This window comes from Salarias fasciatus (assembly GCF_902148845.1).
Source record: "Salarias fasciatus chromosome 23 unlocalized genomic scaffold, fSalaFa1.1 super_scaffold_20, whole genome shotgun sequence".
Classification (NCBI taxonomy): Eukaryota; Metazoa; Chordata; class Actinopteri; order Blenniiformes; family Blenniidae; genus Salarias; species Salarias fasciatus.
The window spans coordinates 4941065-4966165 of record NW_021941230.1 but is presented as its reverse complement, the minus strand read 5'-3'; the positions used below and the strand labels follow the sequence as shown (position 1 = coordinate 4966165).

General features: G+C 39.6%; 2 protein-coding genes across 2 annotated transcripts; one reads left to right on the top strand and one right to left on the bottom strand.

Annotated features, from left to right (window-relative positions):
• Positions 1–5666: 5666 nt before the first annotated feature.
• enpp4 (ectonucleotide pyrophosphatase/phosphodiesterase 4) lies at positions 5667–15110 on the bottom strand. The gene is made up of 7 exons (XM_030086562.1): positions 15020–15110; positions 12137–12380; positions 11481–11774; positions 10830–11133; positions 9333–9506; positions 8135–8404; positions 5667–6761 (listed from the first exon to the last, which is right to left on the bottom strand). The coding sequence occupies exons 2-7, from the start codon at positions 12377–12379 to the stop codon at positions 6661–6663; spliced, it is 1386 nt and encodes a 461-aa protein (XP_029942422.1). The 5' UTR covers position 12380; positions 15020–15110; the 3' UTR covers positions 5667–6660.
• Positions 15111–18137: 3027 nt separating this feature from the next.
• Positions 18138–24913, top strand: LOC115383592 (chloride intracellular channel protein 5-like). The gene is made up of 6 exons (XM_030085725.1): positions 18138–18581; positions 21323–21432; positions 21513–21638; positions 23332–23438; positions 23733–23905; positions 24749–24913. Exons 1-6 carry the CDS (start codon positions 18138–18140, stop codon positions 24911–24913), a joined length of 1125 nt encoding a protein of 374 aa, XP_029941585.1.
• The last annotated feature ends 188 nt before the right edge of the window (positions 24914–25101 follow it).

Here is a 25101-nt window from a genome sequence, read left to right as displayed (position 1 = left end):
TGAAGAATGTTTATTGAGTGATTTTATTTTTTAAAAAAAAGTTTTCCTCTATTGAACAATAACGTTCCGCTATCAGGGTCCAGCGAAGCATATGAGGCCGTGTGTGTGTGTGTGTGTGTGTGTGTGTGTGTGTGTGTGTGTGTGTGTGTGTGTGATAAAGTTGCTTCATATGCTTTGTTTGTTTGTTTGTTTGTTTTTCAGCCAAAGTTCAAATCATAACTAAACACAGGTCAGGTCAAACTACAGCTTCACTTGGATGTATTTTATTTTGAAAGGGTCATGCTTTTATTTTCTACTGTGTTCTTCAGCTTGATTCAAAAATAAAAGAAGAAGAATAAGAAATTGTGATAACTGTGCTAAAAGTAGATTTTATTTTGAAATCTTTTGGAAAAATAGTGATTTTATCTCCATGGAAACGGAGTGCTTTCAAACAAATGTGTGGTTTTCCCCGTTTCCATGGAAACTAAGTTGAAACGTTTTTGAAGACTTTTTGTTTTCTCCTTGTTTCCATGGAGACGAAATCAGAGTGTTTTCAAGAAGTTGCGTTTTATTCTGACTTCGTTGATGGAAACGGGGAAAACAAAAAGTTTTCAAAAAGGTTTGAAATCAGTTTCCATAGATACGGGGGAAACACAACTTTTTGAAAATGTTCCGACTCAGTTTCTGAGGATACCAAAAGTTTTTGAAAATGTTGTGACTTAATCTGGATAGAAATGGGGAAAATGAAAGTTTTTGAAAAAATTCCAACTTTGTGTCCGTGGAAACAGGAAAGCAACTTTTTGAAAATGTACTGAATTTGTGTAAAAAAAAAAAAAAAAAAGGTTCCGACTTCGTCTCCATGGAAACGGGGGAAAACAATACATTTTCAAAAAAGTTTCAAGTCAGTTTCCATGGAAATGGGGGACACGCAACTTTTTGAAAATGTTCTGACTCAGTCACCATGGAGACGGAGTAGAACGAAAGTTTTTGAAAATGTTGTGACTTTGTCTCTATGGAAACGGGGGAAATTAAAGTTTTCAAAAAAATTCCAACATTGTCTCCATGGAAATGGGAAAGCAACTTTTTGAAAATGTACTGACTTTGTGTCGGTGGAAACATTTTTCAAAAAAGTTTTGACTTCGTTTCCATGGAAGATAAATTTTTGAAAATGTTCCGACATTATCTCCATGGAAACAGGGGAAAACATTTTTTTCAAAAAAAATTCAAGTCAGTTTCCATGGATACAGGGGAAACGCAACTTTTTGAAAATGTTCTGACTCAGTCTCTGTGGAAACAGGAAAGCAACTTTTTGAAAACGTACCAAATTTGTGTCAGAAAAAATCAGGGAAAACAAAATTTTTCAAAAAAATGTTTTGACTTCATTTCTATGGAAGACAACTTTTTGAAAATGTACCAAATTTGTCCCCATGGAAACTGGAAAAAACATAACGAAAATGTTTCAACTTCGTCTCCATGGAAATGAGGAAAAAACAGAAAGTTTTCGAAAACGTTTCAAAGTTGTCTTCATGGAAACACGGGGAAACGCAACTTTTGGAAAAACGTTCGGCTTCATCTCCATAGAAACAGATGAAATCTCAACTTTTTCAAACTGTTCTTTTGCTAGATTTTAAAAAAAAACAAGAACAAATAGTAATTCTAGCGAGTTCAATGTGCTAAAAGTAGCTTTATTTTTTTTTCAAAAAGTTTTCCGTTCTCGTGGTGGGCTGTTTTTGATTGTAAATACTTTTTTCATTTGATGTTCTAAATATCCAAAATGTAGGAGGGAGGGGGCGGGGTCTGAAGGGGGCGTGGTCTGTGGTCTGATGGGGCGGGGACAAGAGGGGGCGGGGCTTCACCACACAGCCGGATCAGTGAGATCAAATTACAAAACAATCCATCAGCAATAATGAATAAGAGAATTAGAGATCATCAATAGATTCTTGGCTCTCCTCAGTGTTTATTATGCTTTATTCTTAGATATTTTTATTTGTAGGTTCAGAAATTTACATGAAAATTCAAATTTTAGGAGAAATTTAAAGTTTTGAGATTTAAAAATCAGTGATTATATTCCTGCATTTGTAAGTAAAATCAAATTTTGTTTTTCTTGAAAGATAATTTCTATTAAAGAGTCAAAAATTTATGTGAAACTTAAAATTTCAGGAAAAATAAAAGTTTAAAGAAGCAAATATGAAAATAGTGTTCAGTGTTGAGTAAGAAACAAAAACATTAAAATATTTTAAAAAATTGATTTAAAAAAATAAACACAAGTATTGATTAGAAACAAATGTGGGATATTGCATTAAACAAAATTAAACAGAAAGACGAAAAATTTCTATAAAATTTTAACAATGTAAGATGAAATTCTATCTTTTTCCCCAAAGGTAAAATGAAGTAATTTTCAAGATGAAAAAAAATAATAATGGAGGAAAAAAAGAGTAAATAGATGTAGTGATCAAAAAACAAAAAAAACTTAAGAATCTATTAGAAAAAAAATGATTATATAGAAAAACAAATTGAAAAAAAACATCATATATTCAAATAAAACATGTATTGAATACATTTTTAAAAAAGGAAATTCTATGAGTAAAACCATTAACAACTCCTAAAAAATAAAACTTTGCACATCAATTCAAAAAAAAAAAATCAGATTAAAAACATGAAATCAGATTTTAAAATTCTTCAAAAATATCTGCAGTTCCTTCTTCAAAAAAAAAACAAAACAAAAAAAAAACAATTTTCCACTGAGAAGAGTCTGGGATTAAATCTGAATTTATCTGGAATAATCTGGACCTGGGCTGTTTGGTGACCTCTGACCCCTCAAAACACTTTTCAGGAATCTTCTGGTCTCTGGATCAACTCTTTTTGATTTTTTTTATTTATTTATTTTCTCAATTCACACCAAATAATCTCAAACCATGAATGAGGAGAAGAGCCGAACGATATTTTAGGAAAACGTCTTATTTTTGTTACAATAAATCCTGAAAATAAAGTCTATTTATCTGTGAAGAGACAAAGATTTACAAATATGACAGATGCTCACTACGTAGAGAAACTCTAAGGTGTACAGTTCATTCGGTTTGGTTTTATATATTTACCATTTTATTACATTGTAACGTGACTGCGATGGAAAAAAGACATCAAAAGGAATATAAAATGAGTTTTTTTGCAAAACTGTGTGAATTTTTTTGACTCCATTCATGAAACAAAAGGTTTTTTTTTGTTTTTTTTTTTAAGATTTCATCATAAAAAAATATGAAGCAATGATATCTCACTAGGTTCATGATGGTTTTATATATATATATATATATAAATATATATATATATATATATATATATATATATATATATATATATATATATATATACGTATATATACATATATACATATATGTACATATATATACATAGAATTATTTTAGAGTGAGAAATTAAAGGGATTTAAGGCAACTTTTCAAAATTTACCTCAGTGCTGCCGCGATAGGTGCTGCGGGTAACTGCAGCCACCAGCCAAGGCGGCACGGGAGCGCGCACAAACCTTTTACAGAATGTCCGGCTTCACAGCGCTGCACCAGGGATGCTCATGCTGTTTACTACGTCGCGGATTACTGCAGGACCACAGCGCATATTATGTGATTTTTGTAAGCATCCATTTTCACTCCCAAATGCAGCTGAAGCTCCCTCCATGAATCAAACGCATATCCAATATTTATTCGGGTGCCTGCCCGGCTTCGGTCATTTTTTTATTTTTATTTTTGACTCACGAGATAACGCTGATAATAGGGCTGCGTTAAACGATTACTTTTGTAATCGATTAATCTAGGAAATAGTTCTTCGATGCATTAATCTAACGATTCATTTTTAAATCCGTCGCGGAGCTCCTCTCCGCCTCCGTGTTTATGCGGCGGGTCCCTGCGCGCTTCGCGGCCGGCACGGAGCGCATCTCCGCCCGGGAGCAGAGATCCGGAGCTCTCCCGTCAGCCTCCGTGGGGCAGCTCCACTCGGCCCGTGGAAGCCGCCGCCTGCTTCACGCGCCTCCGTGGAGCAAGCCGCGGCGCGGCAGCTCCGGATCTCCGCTCCCGGGCGGAGACGCGCTCCGTGCCGGCCGCGGAGCGCGCGGGGACCCGCCGCATAAACACGGAGGCGCGTGAAGCAGGCCGCGGCTGCTGGAGCTCTCCCGTCGCCGCCGTGGAGCAGCTCCGGGCCGTTTACCCAATCGGCCCCAACTCAGCAGGGAGCGCTGCTGAGACAGACCGCCTGTGAGTGCTTTGGGACGGGGGAGGGGCTCACGCAGCACCCACTGCTTGCTGAGGACAGCGGAGACGTCCTGTCACGTCTCCAGAGCACCAGAAAAAGCCGCTAAATTTGTCGCTAGTTACTTTTGACAAAAAGAAGTCGAAAAGAGGCTTTGGAAAGTCGCCAGATTTAGCGAGAAAGTCACCAAGTTGGCAACACTGCCCGCCCCTGATCCCAGCAGTGTTTGAGTCCGTGTCCACGGCGGCCATGTTCTTCCTGTTCGGCAGCGCGCATACGGCGTCAATTTACGTCACATCCCCACGACTGCGCGGGAAATTCGGACCCCGAACAGCAACAAATTATTTGGCACACAGCCTGTATAAGGCAACAGATAGATACGCGGATCGGCCTGTTATTTTAGGTTTTTAATGCTTCACGACCCATTAGCATTGAATAAAGTGGAAATGCATGTGTAGTTTTTCACAAATCTTGCCTTAAGTCCCTTTAAATTAAATAGTTTCCATTAAACAGTCAAGACAAATATTTATGTAAAACTGACTTTTTAAATAATTTATATGAACAGGGTCAGAAAGTTAAAATTATCAGACAGAAATTTATATGCTAATTTTGTTTTTTTATAATCTTTAAAAAATCAGAAATTTACATGAAAATGATTTTTATTGTATAATTACTATTAGGTCAGATATTGACATGACATTTTTAAAAAAAATTAAATAATTCTTATTAAAAAGTCAGAAATTTACATAAATTCATTTTTTTATCATTTCTATTTAAGATACAGAAATTTATATGACAATTTTGTTTTTTTAATTCTCTTAAAAAACCAGAAATTTACATAAAAATGATTTTTTGAATAAATTATATTAAAGAGTCAGAAGTTACATGAAAATTCATTATTTTAAAAGTAATTTTTATTTAAGAGTCAGAAATGTATGTGAAAACAATTTTTTTTAAATAATTCTAATCAAGAAGTCACAATTTACGTAAAAAATATTTCTGTGATAGTTTCTATTAAAGAATCTGAAGTTTACATGAAAATGATTTTCTAAAATAATCACTATTAAAAACTGAGAAATTCACATGAAAATGAAAATTTCAAGAGAAAAAACGAAAATTTTAAGGAGAAAAAGGAATAGAGGAAAAAAGTCATTCATTATATTCCCATATTTATCAATTGAAACAGATTTTTTTTCTTAAAAAAAAAAACTAAGAAAAATAGAAATTTTGGATTCCATTCACTGTATTTTAGTAAAAATGTACTGAGAACAATTAAAAGTTTCAAGTATCTGATAAAAAAAAAGTCATATTTCTATATTTGAGTAAAAACAGATATTTTTCTTAAAAAAAAACTGATATCTGACTCTCTATATTTTGTTTTTTTTTTATGGTTTCTACTAAAGAGTGAGGAATTTAAATGAAAATGACAACTTGGGTCTGATTTTATATATTTTCCAATTTATTACATTGTAATAATAAAAAAAAGGATTAAATGTTTTTTTTTAAATTCATGAATCAAAAGTTGAGATTTTTTTTCAGGCAGGATTTATTGAAGGGTGCAAATATTCAATTTTTTATCTGACTGGATGGAAGGAAGGAAATAAATAGTGCATTTTTTTCAACATTTCCATCAGAAATCTTTGGTAACATGAAGACATTTAAACCAACAGTTTACATAAAAACGCGGATTCAAACCAGTGTAACAGTTTATGAAGAGATCCTTCACATTTCTCCCTGAGAAAAAAAAAATATTAATAAAAAAAGAAAAGAGTTGAAAGGAAATAATTGATTCTGACGGTTTGGCTCCCTCTGCTGGCCAAATAGTGGAACTACAAAAATAAAAACAATTTATCAGATCCAACAAAATCCCCCCTGAGGAAAAAAAAAGAAATAAAAAATAAATTACACAGGAAGATCTCAGCTGAAATTGTTGGATCTAAGTCTCTGGCTCCCTCTGCTGGCGAAAACGGGGAACTACAACAATATTTTATAGTACATTATTTCCTTCCCTGAGAAAAAAAAAACAAAAAAACAAGAATTTAGAAAAAAAAAAATTCTTAAAGGAAACAATTCAGAGTTTTTGGCTCCCTCTGCTGGACAGAAAGTGGAACTACAACAATAAAATACATTTCATCAAATTTGACAAAACACAAAAAGCCAACAACATAAAAATCTGAACTTATTGAATATGGACGTCTGGCTCCCTCTGCTGGCCAGACAGTGGAACTACAACAATAAAAGCATTTCACACAGAAAGATGTTTATAAAAATAATCTCTCACATCAGTAGTTTCCTTCTCTTCATTCAGAATCAATCCGACAGTAACAGACTGGGACATGAGGAGGAGTGACAGGCGGGGGCGCTAAAGTGCATCATGTCCAGTACCTGGAGGCCAGGCAGGCGTCAGACGGGGGTCAGAGGGGGGCGCCGTCACTCCAGCAAGGGGTCGTCGTCGTCATCCAGGTCGATCTGCAGCCTCTGGAAGGGCTGAGGGCCCGAGTGCCGGCGGGATCTCAGGAACCGGAAGAGGACTGGGGAGAGAGGACAGGAGGACCGGTTGGTTCTGCTGGGAGGCCCTCCCCTTTAATTCCTTGGAGTCCCTCAGGGTTTTGTGCTAGATCCCCTTTAATTCCCCAGAGTCTCACAGGGTTGTGTGTTCGATCCCCTTTAATTCCCTAGAGTCCCTCCTTTTTAATTCCCCCGGGTCCCTCCCCTTTAATTAACCGGAGTCCCTCAGGTTTGTGTGTTAGAGCCCCTTTAATTCTCTGGAGTCCCTCAGGGCTCTGTGTTAGATCCCCTTAAATTCCCCGGAGTCCCTCAGGGTTTTGTGTTGGATCCCCTTTAATTCCCTAGAGTCCCTCCCTTTTAATTCCCCCGGGTCCCTCCCCTTTAATTAACCGGAGTCCCTCAGGTTTGTGTGTTCGAGCCCCTTTAATTCCCTAGAGTTCCTCCCCTTTAATTCTCTGGAGTCCCTCAGGGCTCTGTGTTCAATCCCTTTTAATTCCCCGGAGTCCCTCAGGGTTTTGTGCTAGATCCCCTTTAATTCCCCAGACTCTCTCAGGATTGTCTGTTCGAGCCCCTTTAATTCCCTAGAGTCCCTCCCCTTTAATTCTCTGGAGTCCCTCAGGGCTCTGTGCTAAATCCCTTTTAATTCCCCGGAGTCCCTCAGGGTTCTGTGTTAGAGCCCCTTAAAGGTGCTGTAGGCAGGATTTTGCTAGTCAATGCTAACGTTTCTGTGTTTTCTTTGGATTAAATGTTAGAGTATCCATTGATAATCCTTTAGGAGTGTAGCATAATTGCACTACCGCGAGGGCGCAGCGTTTCCATCTGTCTCTGTTCTGAGCTGAAAAGGAATCTCGACAGCTCCACGTATCTTTGACCAATCAGAAGAGCCCATGAGGTTCTAACCGTGATTGGTCGAGGGGCGTTCGTCGCACGTTCTTGTGGGAGGGGCTTAACTTGCGTAAGGGCGTGATGTCAGAGAAAACAGGACCGGATTGGCTGTGCTGGGTTTCAAATCGCCATCTTAGATGGGTCAAACCGCCATCTTGTTTAGGTAACCCTAAGCAAGATGGCGGAGATGCGGAATCCTGCCTACAGCACCTTTAAATTCCCCGGAGTCCCTCAGGGTTCTGTGTTAGATCCCCTTAAATTCCCCGGAGTCCCTCAGGATTTTGTGTTCGATCCCTTTTAATTCCTCGGAGTCCCTCAGGGTTGTGTGCTAGAGCCCCTGAATTTCCCGGAGTCCCTCCCCTTTAATTCCCCGGAGTCCCGCAGGGTTGTGTGTTAGATCCCGTTTAATTCCCCGGATTCCCTCCCCTTTAATTCCCCGGAGTCCCTCAGGGTTGTGCGTTTTATCCCCTCTACTCCCCTCGGGGTTGCGTGTTGGATTCCCCCCACTCACCGGTGACGGCGCTGAGCAGCAGCAGCACGCCCGCCACCAGGCCGGCGGCCAGCGGGACGTCCCAGCAGCGCTCGGCCTCCAGGAGGCAGCGCGCCTGGCTCAGGGAGCCGTTGTTGGGCCGCGGAGGCACGGCCAGCAGGCGGCACATGAGCGGGTACACGTCCACGCTGCTCAGGCTGGGGAGGCGCAGGCCGCGGCGAAAGTCCGGCCCCACCGCCGCCAGGAAGGGGTGCATGCTGGGTAGGGAGTTGTCGTAGCCGTGGTCGCCCACTGAAGGAGAAAGATAGCATGTGATCATTATTAATATTAATATCATTATCAAAAACATATCACAAACCCCAGAAATTGTATAAAAAGGATTTAAATGAGGGGTTCCCAACATAAGGTTCATGGGCCAAAATTGGGACACAAGAGGCTCCAATTTGGCCTTTTTTTTGTTTTTTTTTTTTTTGTTTTTTTTTTTTACTAATTTGTTTACGCTCGCTGGCTGGTGCGATGCTGTTCATAAAATACCCACAATGCAACAGCAATAAGATGTTTTTCGTTTTCAACATTTTGCCATGAAAATTGGCTTAAAGTTGAGATTGTCGTCATTTTCTGGAGCAATTTTTTGGTTTTTTTTTTTTTAATATTCTGAAAGAAACACTCGTTATTATTATTATTATTACTAAAAATATATCATGAATACCAGAAAGTGCACAAAAAGAAAGGATATGAAGAAGGGATTCCAAACATAAGGCCCGTGGGCCAAAATGGCGACATAAGAGGCTCCAAATCGGACAACTGTTTTTTTTTCTTAACAAATTTCTTAGGGCTCATTAGCATTAGCCTCAGTCATGTCTGTTTATAAAAAAATCACCCATAATACAACAGCAATAGGTTTTTTTTTAACATTTCACCAGGAAAATTAGCCTAAAATTTACTGTTTTTTTCTTACATTTTTTACATTTTTTTTTTAACAAATTTCTTAGCACTTATTAGCATTAGCCTCAAAGCCATGCTATTTATAAAAAAAAATACCCATAATGCAACAGCAATATGAGAATCTTTGGGACATTTTACAATCAAAATTAGCTTAAAGTTGAAATTTTCTGGTGCAATTGTTTTTTTCTCAAATAATCTGAAAGAAACTTTTGCAAAGTTTAAATTTAAAGTTTATTTTGGTATTATTTGGTCTTTTCAAAAATAAAAGACTCACGCCTGGGCAGCCGGTCCCCCGTCTCCACTATGGTCCAGCCCTCGTCGGCCACCAGGATGATGGGCTGCACCCGCCGGTTGTAGCGGTAATGCAGCCGCTCCGGGATCTGCTCCTTCAGGTACGCCGTCATGTGAGGGTGGCAGTTCTTCAACAGCGCGAAGACGGCCTGGGAATCTAGGGGGCGCAATAGGACCGCTTGGTCAGGTTGAAAAGAGGGAATGGTTTCTCAAACAACAACAACCAACTACAACAACAACAACGAGTGGAGAGAAGGAAGAGTTGTTGGAGAACATAGCCAGTAGTTATCTGGGACGTGCAAACTGAGGATCCAGGTGTCAAATTACACAAGTGCAATGAGGAGACACCTAATCCAGACAGCCATTAGTCTGACCCATCATGAGACAACAATGTGACCGAGTCCACATGTACAATCAAAAGAGTTATTAAAGAGCGCGATCATGCGAATGTGACAGTTATGCAGGATTACCACTCAAACAACACATCATCAGTAGGGTAAAACTAACCTGTCTCACGACGGTCTAACTGTGACCGAGTCCACATGTACAATCTGAAGAGTTATTAAAGAGCGCAATCATGCAAATGTGACAGTTATGCAAATGTGACAGCAATCTTGAAAATGTGACAGCGATCGAGCAAATGTGACATTGATCATGTACATGCAAATTATCATGCAAATGTGACAATGATCATGCAAATGTGACAGTTATGGTGCGTTCACACCGGACGCGTCGCGGGCGTCGTCGACGCTTGGGACGCCTCGAAGCTGACGCTTGTGAAGCTTCAAGCACGACGCTTGACACAAAGCTCGCGACGCTCTTGACGCGCGTCAGTTTATTGGCGCGCGGGAGGCTGATTTCTGTTTTCGGATCACTCGTAGTGACGTAGCGCTGGAGGGATCGTCTCTGATTGGTTGACACCCAGTGGCAGCGCGTCGAAAGTTCAGTTTTCACAACTCTCAAAAAGCGATGCTCACGACGCTCCTGACGCCAGGGACGCGCGTCGTGGGCGTCGACGCTCGAAACGCTTGAAAAGCGACGCTCATGACGCTCCTGACACTCCTGACGCGCCGCCCCGCCCCCCGACGCTCGTCCACATAGACTTTGCATTGAAAAGCGCCGCTCACGACGCTTGCGACGCGTCCGGTGTGAACGCACCATTATGCAAATATAACAGTTTTGCAAATGTGACAGTGATCATGCAAATGTGACAGTGATGCAAATGTGATAGTGATCACGCAAACGAAACAGTTATGCAAATGTGACACTGATCATACAAATGCGACAGTGATCATGTAAATGTGAGTTATGCAAATGCAACAGTGTAACAGTGCAAATGTGACAGTTATGTGAATATGACCTCTGACCCCTAAGAAGACCACAAGCAGGCCAGACAGGCCCTCACGACCATACCCAGGAGAACCGGCCCATGTGGGCGGCTACCCACCCCAGGCCAGCACCCCCCGCTCCATCCCCTTACCGTTGGTGGGGATGAGGGCGGCGACGGGCGTCAGGTCCACCACGGTGTAGTTGTCCGGGTGGAGGCAGCGGTCCAGGCGGATGAGGCGCTGGGCGGAGCACTGCGCCATGCCGTGGTCGCTGGTCACCAGCAGGTTGACGCGCCCCCACAGCCCGGTGCGCTTCAGCTCCGACACCAGCGCCCCCACGTGGTCGTCCACCTCCTTCAGCACCGCCGCCATGGCCGTGGCGTTGTCTGGGCCGAAGTGGTGCCCCGAGCGGTCCGGCTCCTCCCAGTAGAGGGTGGCGAACTTCACCCCCGGCTCCTGATTGGATGAGAGAGAGACCTGACATTTCAGGCTCGGGGTGCCCCGCCCACTGCTCCGTCTGATTGGTTACGCTCAGAGGACTTACAGCCTATGCAGACGGTGCATACAGCCAGAGATACATATGCATTGAGTCATAGATATGTTGGTAGAGCTATAGATATATGGGCATGGAGCCCTAGACATAAGTGCCGCTAGCTTCACGCTAACTTCTATGGGAAAACCCATTGACATGCTAACAGTTAGCACAATTGTCAAAATTTGCTGGAACTAATCAAACTGAGCAAAATTTCACTGACTCAATACAAAACACAAACAGGAAGTAGCTACAGGAGCGGCCCCCCGACCTTCCCGTCTCCCAGCATCCACTGCGTCACATTGTCCAGGCGCTGCCGGAACGTCACGGTCGAGTTGTAGTGGAAGAAGTGCGTGGGCGTGCGGTTGCCGATGGCGACGTCGGAGCCCGGCCACATGGCGGCGGCCGTCCCGAGGCCAGAGTCCTGCGCCGTGACCCAGAGCGGCCGAGCCCCGTCCCACCAGGCCGGGTCCGAGCTGTCCGACACGTGGAAGTGCTTCCGGGTCACCGGGTCGTACATGTTGCTGGCCAGGATGCCGTGAGACTCGGCGTACAGCCCCGTCACCTGGAGACGAAAAAAAACGTCCCATAATTTATCATAAAGGCATGCACTGGGAAAAAAATCCAAATCTTAACAGAACTAGTAAAAACTGTACATTTTTGTGTGTATGTGTATGTATAAAAGTAAAGTTGTAAATATGTGAATTTAGGCGAGTTTATTTCATGAATTGACACTTTTGGAGAATAAATATTGGATTAATGGCTGAAAAAACGAGACATTTGGAAGGAAAAATGGGAAAATGAGTGTCAAAATAAAGGTTTTGGTGTAGAAATGGAAGAAAATGTTCAATAATTGTTGATTAAACACAAGACAAATAACATACACTGTAAAAAAAAAAAAAAAGAAGAAGACATCATCTTCCTCACCAGGCTGTAGTGGTTGGGGAAGGTCTTGGTGATGAAGACGTTGGTGAGCTGCTCCACCAGGACGCCCTCGTTGTACAGGCTCTTCAGGTTGGGCATGGCGAACCGCCGCAGGTAGTCGGCCCGGAAGCCGTCGAACGACACCAGGAGCAGCGGGGGGACGGAGGGGAGGCGGGGCCGGGTGGAGTTCCCTGCCTCTGAGGCGCCAGCGCCACAGAGGAGGCCGAGGAGGAAGACAAAAAGCATCCTGAAGACGAGGGAGAAGATAAATTAAGCCATGGACTGTATATAAAAGATGGGCGGAGCTAACGTGACGTCATCCATAGACTGAATATAAAAGATGGGCGGAGCTAACGTGACGTCATCCATAGACTATATATAAAAGATGGGCGGAGCTAACGTGATGTCATCCATAGACTGTATATAAAAGATGGGCGGAGCTAACGTGATGTCATCCATAGACTGTATATAAAAGATGGGCGGAGCTAATGTGACGTCATCCATAGATGGATACAAAAGATGGGTGGAGCTAACGAGGCAAAATTAAGAGACTGTATATAAAAGATGGGCGGAGCTAATGTGACGTCATCCATAAACTGTATATAAAAAAATGGGCGGAGCTAATGTGACGTCATCCATAGACTGTACATAAAAGCTGGGCGGAGCTAACGTGACGTCATCCATAAACTGTATACAAAAGATGGGCGGAGCTAACGTGACGTCATCCATAGACTGTATACAAAAGATGGGCGGAGCTAACGTGATGTCATCCATAGACTGTATATAAAAGCTGGGCGGAGCTAATGTGATGTCATCCATAGACTGTATATAAAAGATGGGCGGAGCTAACGTGACGTCATCACTAGACTGTATATAAAAGATGGGCGGAGCTAATGTGACATCATCCATAGACTGTATATAAAAGATGGGCGGAGCTAATGTGACGTCATCACTAGACTGTATATAAAAGATGGGCGGAGCTAATGTGACGTCATCCATAGACTGTATATAAAAAAATGGGCGGAGCTAATGTGACGCCATCCATAGACTGTACATAAAAGCTGGGCGGAGCTAACGTGACGTCATGCATAGACTGTATATAAAAGATGGGCGGAGCTAATGTGGCATCATCTATAGACCGACTCTGGATTACATAAGTCTACGCTCATGTTTTATAAACAGAGCCTGGACATAGTTAATATAAAGTCACAATGTAGACATAGTTAATATAGAGCTAGAGTGTAGACTTGAATAAGGAGAGTGTAGAGTCAGACAATCTAGAGTCAGAGTGTAGACTTTGATAACCTAGAGTCAGAGTCAGAGTGTAGAGTGGGGTTGTCAAAGTTGAATCCAGTTGCGAGCTGAGCACGAAATGCACTTTTATTCGATCTGAATGAGACCAAAGCTTTATTTTTGCACAGAATTTCTTTGTATTTTCTAAAGCCTCCCTCGTTTAATATTGACGCTCTACTCAATACTTTGAAATCGAACTCTCCTTGAAGCCAGACAAATGAAGCTAAGACAAGTGAAATATGTTTTGAAGTATTTGTTGAGATTTTGTATTCTTACTACTGCAGTGTTTTTGGTTCCATGTCACAACATTTAGAGATCAAACTGTTAAAGGCAAGAGTTCTGCCTTTTATTTTATTTTGCACCATCACATTATAAAAGCTGCTACAAGCTGCAAAGTTCATTAAAATTCGAATCTTAGCAGCGTTTAGTTTTAGCTTCACATACTTTAAACACTTCAAACTGGAAGTTGATGATGGTGTTACCAGAGCAGCTGCAGGTTACTTATGATCGCATTATTTGACAAATGGCAAAAATAATTGATGAATAGTGCTGAACCATTCCTATTATTAATAACTGACCAAGTGGTTATTTTTTGTAAAAAAAATAAAAGTTAAAAAAAAAAAAATATATATATATATATATATATATATATATACTTTTTTGCAATTTATTTACTGTTTTTTTTTTAATTTTTTTCAAAAGTTTTTTGTAAATGAAGGATTTTTTTTTTTTTTTTTTTGCACAATGCAGCAGGAACATTGCTGCTCAACAGTTTCTTTCAGGATGAGTCAAGCACAGTGCTGGAATTTCCCCAGAATAACAAAATAACAGCTAACAGCTTTTCTGCACTTCACTGTCATCTTCACTTTTTTTTTTTACCAGTGAAGGTTTTGCTTGTCGTTAGAGACTCTCACTTCCTGAATTACAGGAAGTGGCAGTTTCAAAGGTTAAAATGTCAACAACAAAAAAAGTCACAAGCAATCTAAGATAAATGCATAAAATCAGGCGAGATCATGAGCTTTCACTCAAGTTAATACAACTTCTGTTTCCCTCCTCTTTCTCAGAGGAGGAGGAAAGTTGAGACTGAAGCTGTTATGTCAATTATAACCAGTTTCACAACTTTTAAGCCTCTGTTTAATTCAGAATTACTGGAAACTGTGTAAAAACCAGTAGAAAAACAAGCTAAACAGGCCTCATGTAATGCAAAGCCTCCATATATTCTCCCTAATGTGATTTCCTCGTTTGCCGCTCATCAGCCGTGACCCTCAAATGGACATTAAATTAGATCGCCTAGATCTAATTAGCATACACGCGCACACGCACATAGAGGCACTTGACAGGTTGCAATAATAAAGAAAATATGCAGTTTGTGCAGCCAATAGCAAAGCTTCCTGCACTTCCAGGACAAACACAACCCGGAAGTGGGAAATGAAGGAGATAAATAAATTATTGACGCTGATAGAAAGATAGATAGAATATAAAACGTAGAAAAAGAGGACATTAATGATTATTATTGTAGTTATAAGTTCAGAAGAGATGCTAACAGTTAGCATCACTGTGCCCAGCCTGGAGGTGAAGTGTTTTAAAGGTTACCTGATTAAAGGAGAGAAGCCCGCGGGTGAAACACGGACGTCCTCCACGCGGTGCAGTTTAAAAAAAAAACGACTAATTTGTCCTTTTTTATTTCCACGTCTCCATCACAAGCACACACTTTTAAAACACAGGAAATATTCTGACATTAAGCTACCACTACCGGAAACTACAGCACGCGTGCCTTCAAAATAAATGCCCCCACACGTTCTATCACACTATTTTACCGGTTAAACCTTAATTTTCTTGACAAAAACACTTGAACTGTCTTAACATGATTGGAAAAAGCATAAATATTCGTGCAAATGTTCATTTAACCTTGTTTTTTAAATCCTAAACTATTATTTTGACGTGAAACTATTCAACATTTGCTTCCTGAAACGCCAGCTTGACGCACACGTCATCTCATTGACAGCTCAGACAACGAATCAGCGCTCAGTAAGGGCGGGACTTAAGTGTTTTACTCAGCTTTGATTGGTTATTTATGTAAGGAAGTAAACCAATGTCATATGAACACGGAGAAGATTGACAGCTGGTGGAGCGAATCCGCGCTTTGAAGTGGGCGGGACTTAAGTGTCACACCGACCAGTGATTGGTTAGATTTTTGTGCTGCATTAGTACTGAAAGAAACGGTAATTATCTGAATAATTCCTCAAATTTACAAATAAACAGTGATTAAAGTAATTTTTCTGCTCCTTATGGATGATTAAATAACAGAGAAAGTTTACATGTAGATAGTTTTATCTTTTAAACAAATTATACTACTTTTTGGCAGGCAAGGGCACTAATGAGGTAAGTGTTACTTATATGTGTGATATTTAAAAAAAAATTAAATTTACTGTGTTTATAATAGTAATTTTCATCGATTACTACACAGCAGAGATACATTTTTATCCGACATGTAGTAAAAAAAATTCTGAAGATGAAAGGTGAAAATTTGAATGACTCCCTGGTAATCGTCCTCTGTTTCAACCAAATAGTGCCTGAAAGTTTGCAACACTTCTGCTTTATCCTTCTCAAAATATCACAGTTGATGTTTTTTTCCCCTCCTTACTTTCAGTCAGAGCACCTGTCTGATGCTTTCAGTAGAACTTTTGAAACTGTAATCAAATTTGTGAGAAATCTATTGTGAAATACTTTTATTTGATGTCATTTTAAATCCCAAAAAGTGTTTTTGGATGGTTTAAATAAATTAAAAAAAAAACTTATTTAAAGATTAATTATTGGTTTAATAAGAACCAGTGTTTAATTTATTTTTTTTTTTTTTGCACTTGTTGTGTGTCAAAAATATGAATTTCACCTCCAAATGTGAGATTTTCCTGAAATCAACCAACATTGTGGGGTGAATTTCTTTTTTTTTTCTTTTTTTTTTTTTTTGCCTTTTCTAGCCTTCCTGTTGCATTCTGGGTAATGCAGTTTGGAAAAACCAAGACTCATGAACACCTCCCAGTTGATTGAAGGTGGAACCAGAGACACATTCATTGATTGTCAGTTTTAAAGGCAAAAAAAAAAAAAAAAAAAAAAAAATAGATTTTGGATGATTTCAATTGATAAAAAAAAGACATACAGTAATTTCTTTTGTGTTCTTATTTTTATTTTGTTTTTTTATTTATTATTTAATTTTTTTTATTTAATTTTGTTTCATTCCTATTACTATTTTGTAATTGTTAATTACTTAATTATTATTTATTTATTTATTTATTTATTTATTTATTTATTTATTTATTTATTTATTTATTTATTTATTTGGTATTTGTATTTATTATTTCTTATCTTTTTTTTCATTTATGTTTTTTTTCCCTCCCTAGTGTTGCTATTGCATTGTGGGTAATGCAGTCTGGAAAACCCCAGACTCATGAATGCCTCTCAGTTGGTTGAAGGAAGGTTGAACAACAAATTCATTCATTTTATGCATATTTTAAAGCCAAACAAGTGATTCTAGATTCTTAATTTTTTTTTTTTTTTTTTTTTTTTTTTTTAATGACATTGAAAGCAGCTGGGATCGGCTCCAGCCAAGCGGTATAAAATGGATGGATGGACATTGAAAGCTGATTTAATAGGTTACACTGAAAAGTGATTGATGTTGCTTTGACACGTTTCATCCGATCGAGGATTCTGATCGGGACCAAAAGGTTTTTTGACCTTTTTTTTTTTAAATGAATTTCACATCCAAAACTGAGGCTTTCCAACATTGTGAGGCCAGCTTTTTGCTTTCGCTAGAATTCCTGTTGCATTCTGGGTAATGCAGTTTGGAAAAACGAAGACTCGTGAACACCTCCCAGTTGGTTGAAGGCAGAACGAGAAATACATTAATTTTATGTCAAATTAAAAGCCAAAAAGGCGATTTTGGATGGTTTAAATAAGAAAACAAAGATCACATTTAAAGCTGAATTAACAGATTACATAATTATATATATTTTATTTTATTTTATTTTATTAGATTTTTTTATTTAATTAATTTTTTTTATTTTTTATTATATATTATTATTTTTTAAATTGATTACTATTTAGTATTGTTTATTTATTTATTTATTTATTTATTTATTTACTTATTTATTCCTTATCCCAAGCATTCCTGTTGCATTCTGGGTAATGCAGTTTGGAAAAACGAAGACTCGGGAACAACTCCCAGTTGGTTGAAGGCGGAACAACAAATACATTAATTTTATGTCAAATATAAAGCCAAGAAGGTGATTTTAGAAGGTTTAAATAAGACTTAATTAACAGATTACATAAAAGTATTGTATTTTTTATTTGATTTGATTTGATTTGTATTTTTACTTTTTATTATATATTATTTTTAAATTGATTGCTATTCAGCATTGTTATTTATTTATTTATTTATTTATTTATTTATTTATTTATTTATTTATTTATTTATTTTAATGCCTTATCCCAAGCATTCCTGTTGTATTCTGGGTAATGCAGTCTGGACAAACCTAACCCTCCCAGTGTCCTCTCAATCATTAACCCACTGCTCTATCTCACCTGAACAAACCTCCACCTTTATGAGTCCCTCCTTCCTGTCCAAAGTCCCACTCCACCTTTCCAATAAGAACTCCCTCGGCGTTGCCCCCCCACGCCTCAACTGCCGCCGCCACCGCCAGCCACCGCCGCCACGATGGACTCCCCCGGCGAGCACCTGTACGAGACCCCGCTGGCCACCTACCACGCCCCCACCTCCATCATCTACGAGACCCTGTACGAGGTCCCGTCCGAGTACGAGACCTCCGTCCAGTTCCCCGAGCCGCCGTCCATGCCACCGCCCAAGCCGCCGTCGGACGACGGGCGGAGCCGCTCGTCCTCGTCGTCCTCGTCCTCCTCGGACAGCGAGGACGAGGAGAGGGCGGTGGAGTACGAGAACCTGAGGGAGGAGAAGAGTCTGGCCTGGGAGAGGGGTTCCCAGGGTTCCCGGGGTTCCCGAGGCTCCCGTGGTTCCCGAGGTTCCCGCGGTTCCCGCCGGTCGTCTGCCTCCTCGGCGTCGTCCGCCTCCGAGAGACGGGAGCTCAAGGAGGAGAAGAAGAAGGACGACCCGGACGGGTTCAACATCAATCTCTATGTCAAGGTAAACTGTAAAAAATGGGTCGTCCACATATAAAATATCAACAGGAAACTAAAGAAAATGACCAAATAAGTGTCAAAATAAAGGTTTATTGTGTAAAAATGTAAAAAAATGAGACATTTTGACTGAAAACAAGACGAATGAACTCCGTCAGATTTTCAGTTTTTACAGTGCATAAAAGTAAGTTCTAAATATCTTAATTTTGTTGATTTTATTTTATGAATTGACACTTTTGGAGGATAAAAAGTGGATTCATGGCTGCAAAAATGAGACATTTGGAAGAAAATAAGTGGCAAAATAAAGGTTTTAGTGTAGAAGTGGAAGAACATTTTCAAAAATTGTTGATTAAACACAAGAAAGGCAACATACAATGTAAAAAAGTGCTTGTAAAGTAAAGAAAATGACTCAAAGGTAGATTTGAGTGAAAAAGAGATCCTGATAGAAGAATTTTAAATCCAGAAATAAGACTATCTGTCTTAAATTGTTCTGAAATCAAGTGAGGTGAGACTTTTTGACTGAAAACAAGACCAATGAACTTGAGATTTTGAATTTTTGCAGTTCTTGCAGTGTAGGCAAGTTATGTAATTGACTTTACTGCTTTGGAGTTTTGACCTTTAGATCTTATTGTTCGGACTTTTTACACACACATGTCCATTTTCAGTGTGTGTATGGACTGCACTGCAAAAAAAAAAAAAAAATCCAAATCCATCTGCTTGTTTAATCAGATTTTTTTTAATTAGTTTTTTTACTTTGAAATAAGTAAAAAAAAAAAAAAAAAAATCCACCAATAGACGAATTTAAAATGTTCTTGATTCCAGAGAACTTCTCTTAAATCAAGTCTTTCTATCTTGATGAAATGTAATGTTTAAGTGAATTTATCTGATGTCAAGTAAAATGAGACATTTTCACTCAGAACAAATTCAAAAAATTTGCTCAGATTTGGATTTTTTACAGTGTAGAGGAATGAGGATCACCCCATCTAAATATAAACTGAACTGACAGGAATGTTCTGTCTACGGCGGCTTCTGACATGTGAAACTGTGCGTGTGTGTCTGTGTGTGTGTGTGTGTGTGTGTGTGTGTGTGTGTGTGCGTTTATCTCTGGGAGCGTCCACATCTACATACACACCTCCCATATACACTTTCCCCCGTTAAAGTCAAGCTTGGAGGTCATAAATCGCACACTTTGAAACCACAGATGAGAGCGAAGTCTAGATTGGATAACTCTGGCTGTCACCCAGAGACAACGAGGCAGTCTTCTCATCATAGCGAAATAGTTTTGTCATCATAACATGTAGTTTTCTCATTATACAGTAACAGGTCGTTTTCTCATCATAACATGTGGCTTTGTTATCATAACATGTAGTTTTCTCATCATAACATGTAGTTTTGTTACCATAACATGTAGTTTTGTTATCATAACATGTAGTTTTCTCATCATAACATGTAGTTTTGTTACCATAACATGTAGTTTTGTTACCATAACATGTAGTTTTGTTATCATAACATGTAGTTTTCTCATCATAACATGTAGTTTTGTTACCATAACATGTAGTTTTGTTACCATAACATGTAGTTTTGTTATCATAACATGTAGTTTTCTAATCATAACATGTAGTTTTGTTATTATAACATGTAGTTTCTCATCATAACATGTAGTTTTGTTAACATAACATGTAGTTTTGTTATCATAACATGTAGCTTTCTCATCATAACATGTAGTTTTGTTATTATAACATGTAGTTTCTCATCATAACATGTAGTTTTGTTATCATAACATATCGTTTTCACATTATAACAGGTCGTTTTCTCATCATAACAGGTGGTTTTCTCATGATAACCAGGGGTGCACCTAAGCGGTGCGCTGGTGCGCATGCGCTACCAAATTAAAAAATGCATACCTGATGAAACATTGTAACGCTCATTTGCGTACCAAGAGTTGGGGATAGCAAGGTGCCCATAATACTTTGGACTGCTCTGTTTAGTCTACACTCCCGCGCCTGGGGTACAGTAGCCGCACAGGGACAAAAAGCTCACCTCGCCTCCAATGAAGCCCTCTGGCGCCCCCCAGGGGAGGCACGCCTCACACTTTGAAAACTGCTGGGTTAAGTGATAAAAAGCAGATACTGTACAAGCACTTTTATTTTTCAGACCTTTAAACATTCTATTTTGTGAAAGTGACAAGGTTTCAGACATTCTGTTGCACTGCTTCTCTTCATTTTCAGTTAAAATTAAAGCAGGCTATGAAACATTGTCCACGCATCCCTCTATTTTGTTCTTCCTGCAGGTAGGTGCGGGAAAAAAAATATGTTTAAAATGTTAAGACCAAGCAACATCCCCAGGCTCCCCCCCTGAGAACCAGACAAAAAATATTATGTGCATCCCTGATCATAACAGGTAGTTCTCTCATTATAACAGGTGATTCTCTCATAACAGCTAGTTTTCTACTTATAACAACTAGTTCTCTCACCATGTAGTACTCTCATCGTAACAGGTAGTTCTCTCATTATAACAGGTGACAAAAGACCTTGTTTTTTTGTTGTGTCATGGTCAGTTGACAGCGATCCTTCAAGAGCCCTGATATAAAGTTATGCAACACAAACGTGACCTGATAACACAGTATGATGACTGTATGGACAGAGATGGAGTTAATCATTACATCTGATTACGTGTGTGTGTGTGTGTGTGTGTGTGTGTGTGTGTGTGTGTGTGTGTGTGTGTGTGTGTGTGTGTGTGTGTGTGCAGGCGGCGAGCGATGGCGAGAGCGTTGGGAACTGCCCCTTCTCCCAGCGTATCTTCATGATCCTGTGGCTGAAGGGCGTCACCTTCAACGTGACCACCGTCGACCTGATAAGGTGAGCTCCGCCTGCCGCCGTTCCATCAAAGGCAAAAATCATCCAGAGGCTTTTATTTTGATATGTCCTGCTGTTCTCAGGAAACCGGCCGACCTCCACAACCTGGCGCCGGGGACCCACCCACCCTTCCTCACCTTCCAGGGGGAGGTGCTCACCGACGTCAACAAGATTGAGGAGTTCCTGGAGGCCGCGTTGACTCCGCCCAAGTAGGAGTCACACCATTCAGTTCATTTCAGTTCAGTATAGTTCAGTTCAATTCAATTCAATTCAATTCAATTCAAATCAATTCAATTCAATTCCATTCAATTCAATTCAATTCAATTCAATTCAGTTCAATTCAGTTCAGTTCAGTTCAGTTCAGTTCAGTTCAGTTCAATTCAATTTAATTTAATTCAAATCAATTCAATTCCATTCCATTCAGTTCACTTCAGTTCAGTTCAGTTCAATTCAATTCAATTCAGTTCAGTTCAGTTCAGTTCAGTTCAGTTCAGTTCAATTCAATTCAATTCAATTCAAATCAATTCAATTCAATTCAATTCCATTCAATTCAGTTCAGTTCACTTCAGTTCAGTTCAGTTCAGTTCAATTCAATTCAGTTCAGTTCAGTTCAGTTCAGTTCAGTTCAATTCAATTCAATTCAATTCAATTCAAATCAATTCAATTCAATTCAATTCAATTCAGTTCAGTTCAGTTCAGTTCAGTTCAATTCAGTTAAATTCAATTCAAAACAATTCAATTCTATTCAATTCAATTCAATTCAGTTCAGTTCAGTTCAGTTCAGTTCAATTCAGTTCAAATCAATTCAATTCAATTCAATTCAATTCAATTCAGTTCAATTCAGTTCAATTCAATTCAAATCAATTCAGTTCAATTCAATTCAGTTCAATTCAATTCAATTCAATTCAATTCAATTCAATTCAATTCAATTTAATTAAAATCAATTAAAATCAATTCAGTTCAGTTCAATTCAGTTCAGCTCAGTTCATTTCAATTCAAATCAATTCAATTCCATGCAGTTCAATTCAATTAAATTCAATTCAATTCAATTCAGTTAAATTCAGTTCGATTCACTGCAATTCAACAATTCAATTCAATTCAAATCAATTAAGTTCAATTCCATTCCATTCAGTTCAGTTCAGTTCAGTTCAGTTCAGTTCAGTTCAGTTCAGTTCAGTTCAGTTCAATTCAGTTCAGTTCAGTTCAGTTCAATTCATTTAATTTAATTTAATTTAATTTAATTTAAATTCAATTTAGCTTTATTTCTGTAGTGCCAATTACAAAATATAATTTCTGGAAAACCCAACAGATCCACATGAGCAAGTAGAAGAGACTGTAGAAGGGAAAAACTCCCTTTAAAATAAAGAAACCTGCAGAAACAGGCTCAGAGGTGGAAAAAACCTGCAGAACCAGGCTCAGAGTTGGCGGCTTTCTGCTCTTCTGGTTGGGGTGAGGATACAGAAGGAGAGAAAGGGGTAGATAGGGACAGACAGATACATGTCTTGTATCAACTCACCAACGCTTTTGTGTCAAGGAACTGTTTACACCCATTGAGTCCAGATTGTCTCAGTAGATCAATGGATCAGCTGGTTCCACATGACAGGACCCTGATTGAGCTGAAAGCTCTACTTTTAGAGAACCGAGGAACTTTCAGTACACCAGCACTCTGAGAACCAAGCGCTGTCCTTGGGCAATATGGGACTATTAGGTCTTGAAGACAGGGGTGTCCAAAATTGGTCCTAGAGGACCAACTTTGGACACTCCTGATTTAAGATATGATGAGACTGGATATATAGACTGTACTTAAAAGCTAAAGTGATGTCCCCCACAAATGGTATATAAAAGATAACGTATCTAACGTGGCGCTTTGAGTATCTTTGACGTTGTGCCCGTTCTTTCCAGGTATCCCAGGCTCGCTGCCAAGAACCGCAATTCCAACACGGCCGGAAATGACATCTTCGCCAAGTTCTCGGCATACATCAAGAACACCAGGGCAGATAAGAACCAATGTGAGTGACGGTGGGAATCCCAGCCCCGATTGTGGCTCACACTGCAAAAAGTCCAAATCTGAGCAAGTTTTGGAAACGTATTTGAGAGAAAATGTCTCATTTTATTTGATTTAAGATAAATTCATCTAAGTATCATATTTCGTTAAGATAAAAAGACTTGATTTAAGAGAATTTCTCTGAAATCAAGTCAGTTTTCAGTTTTTCTATTGGCAGATTTTTTTTTGAACTTATTTTAAAATAAAAGTATCTTAATTTAAGAAAAAGCAATCACACGGTCTGATGTTGTGTTTCCAGCACTGGAGAAGAGTCTGAACAAGGCTTTGGCCGAGCTGGATGAGTACCTGATGAAGCCCACGTACGAAGAGGACCAGGGGCGCCGTGGGGTGGAGTCCACCCGCCGGTACCTGGACGGGGACGAGCTGACGTTGGCTGACTGCAACCTCCTGCCCAAGCTTCATGTGGTGAAGGTACGATTCCCTCGGGGCGGTTTGCTCAAAGTGATTCAGGTCAAAACATGATCGTCGTCTCTGGAAAGTCTTGATCTTGGTACTAAGTTGTATGAATTTGTATTTTTCAGGGTTTAGAGAATCCCTACCCTCTGTCAAAACCAGGGTTTGAATCCCTACCCTCTATCATAACTAGGGTTTGAGTCCCTACCCCCCATTAGAATGAGGGTTTGAGTCCCTACCCTCTGACAGAATCAGGGTTTGAATCCCTACCCCCCATTAGAATGAGGGTTTGAGTCCCTACCCTCTAACAGAATCAGGGTTTGAGTCCTTACCACCCATCAGAACCAGGGTTTGAATCCCTACCCTCTATCAGAGCCAGTGTTTGAATCCCTACTTCCTGTCAGAACCAGGGTTGCGTCTGTCTGTCCAATCATTTTCTCTTCTTCTATTTCCTAAACTAAATTGGAGCAGCAGAAAGTCTCCTGCTCTGAATCTGGTTTTGCAGAAAATCTCCAACTTTGAGTCTTGTTCTAAAGAAAATCTCCACTTTTGACTCTGGTTCTACAGGAAATCTCCACCTTTGCGCCTGATTCTGTAGGTTTCTGCCTATTAAAAAGAAGTTCTACCTTTCCACCCTCTCCTCTCCTCTACTTATATTATTTATTGTTTTTCTCTGTAGAAGTTTCTTGAGATTACTGTTTGTTTTGGGGTTTGACAGAAATAAAATTGAACTGAATTCAAAGTAATTTCAAGGGTGATGACAGGCTGGTCGAACGTTGTCCAGACCTCCACTGAAACTCATTTTAGAAGCACTAATTTGTTTCCAGTCCTCTTTTTTCTAATCTTCTCTCTGTCTTTCAGGTGGTGGCGAAGAAATACAGAAAGTACGACATCCCGTCGGAATTCCGGGGCGTGTGGCGTTACCTGAACAATGCCTACAAACGAGACGAGTTCATCAACACATCCGCGTCCAACGAGGAGATCGAGCTGGCCTACATGGATGTGGCCAAGCGGCTGGGGAAGTGAACACCAGTCATCTGCAGATGAAGCTTCATGAACCACTGTCTTTATTTTCTGTAGTCACCAGATGGTGCTATCTGTTCAAGAAATACTTGATAGCTCACTTCATTGTCAGTCCTCCAGCCTCTAACTGAGAAGCAAGAGTGCCACCTAGTGGCATCAGAAATTAAACTCAGTGGTTCATGAAGCTTCAT

Bases quoted from the DNA above. Each gene is read 5' to 3' on its own strand.
- LOC115383592 (XM_030085725.1), top strand. From the start codon at position 18,138: ATGGACTCCCCCGGCGAGCACCTGTACGAGACCCCGCTGGCCACCTAC. The intron at 18,582-21,322 runs GTAAACTGTAAA...GTGTGTGTGCAG, and splicing joins ACATCAATCTCTATGTCAAG to GCGGCGAGCGATGGCGAGAG. The intron at 21,639-23,331 runs GTAGGAGTCACA...CGTTCTTTCCAG, and splicing joins GCCGCGTTGACTCCGCCCAA to GTATCCCAGGCTCGCTGCCA.
- enpp4 (XM_030086562.1), bottom strand. From the start codon at position 12,379: ATGCTTTTTGTCTTCCTCCTCGGCCTCCTCTGTGGCGCTGGCGCCTCA. The intron at 11,134-11,480 runs GTCGGGGGGCCG...TCATCCAATCAG, and splicing joins GGATGCTGGGAGACGGGAAG to GAGCCGGGGGTGAAGTTCGC. The intron at 8,405-9,332 runs GTGAGTCTTTTA...TTTCTCCTTCAG, and splicing joins GGGGGACCGGCTGCCCAGGC to TGGGCGACCACGGCTACGAC.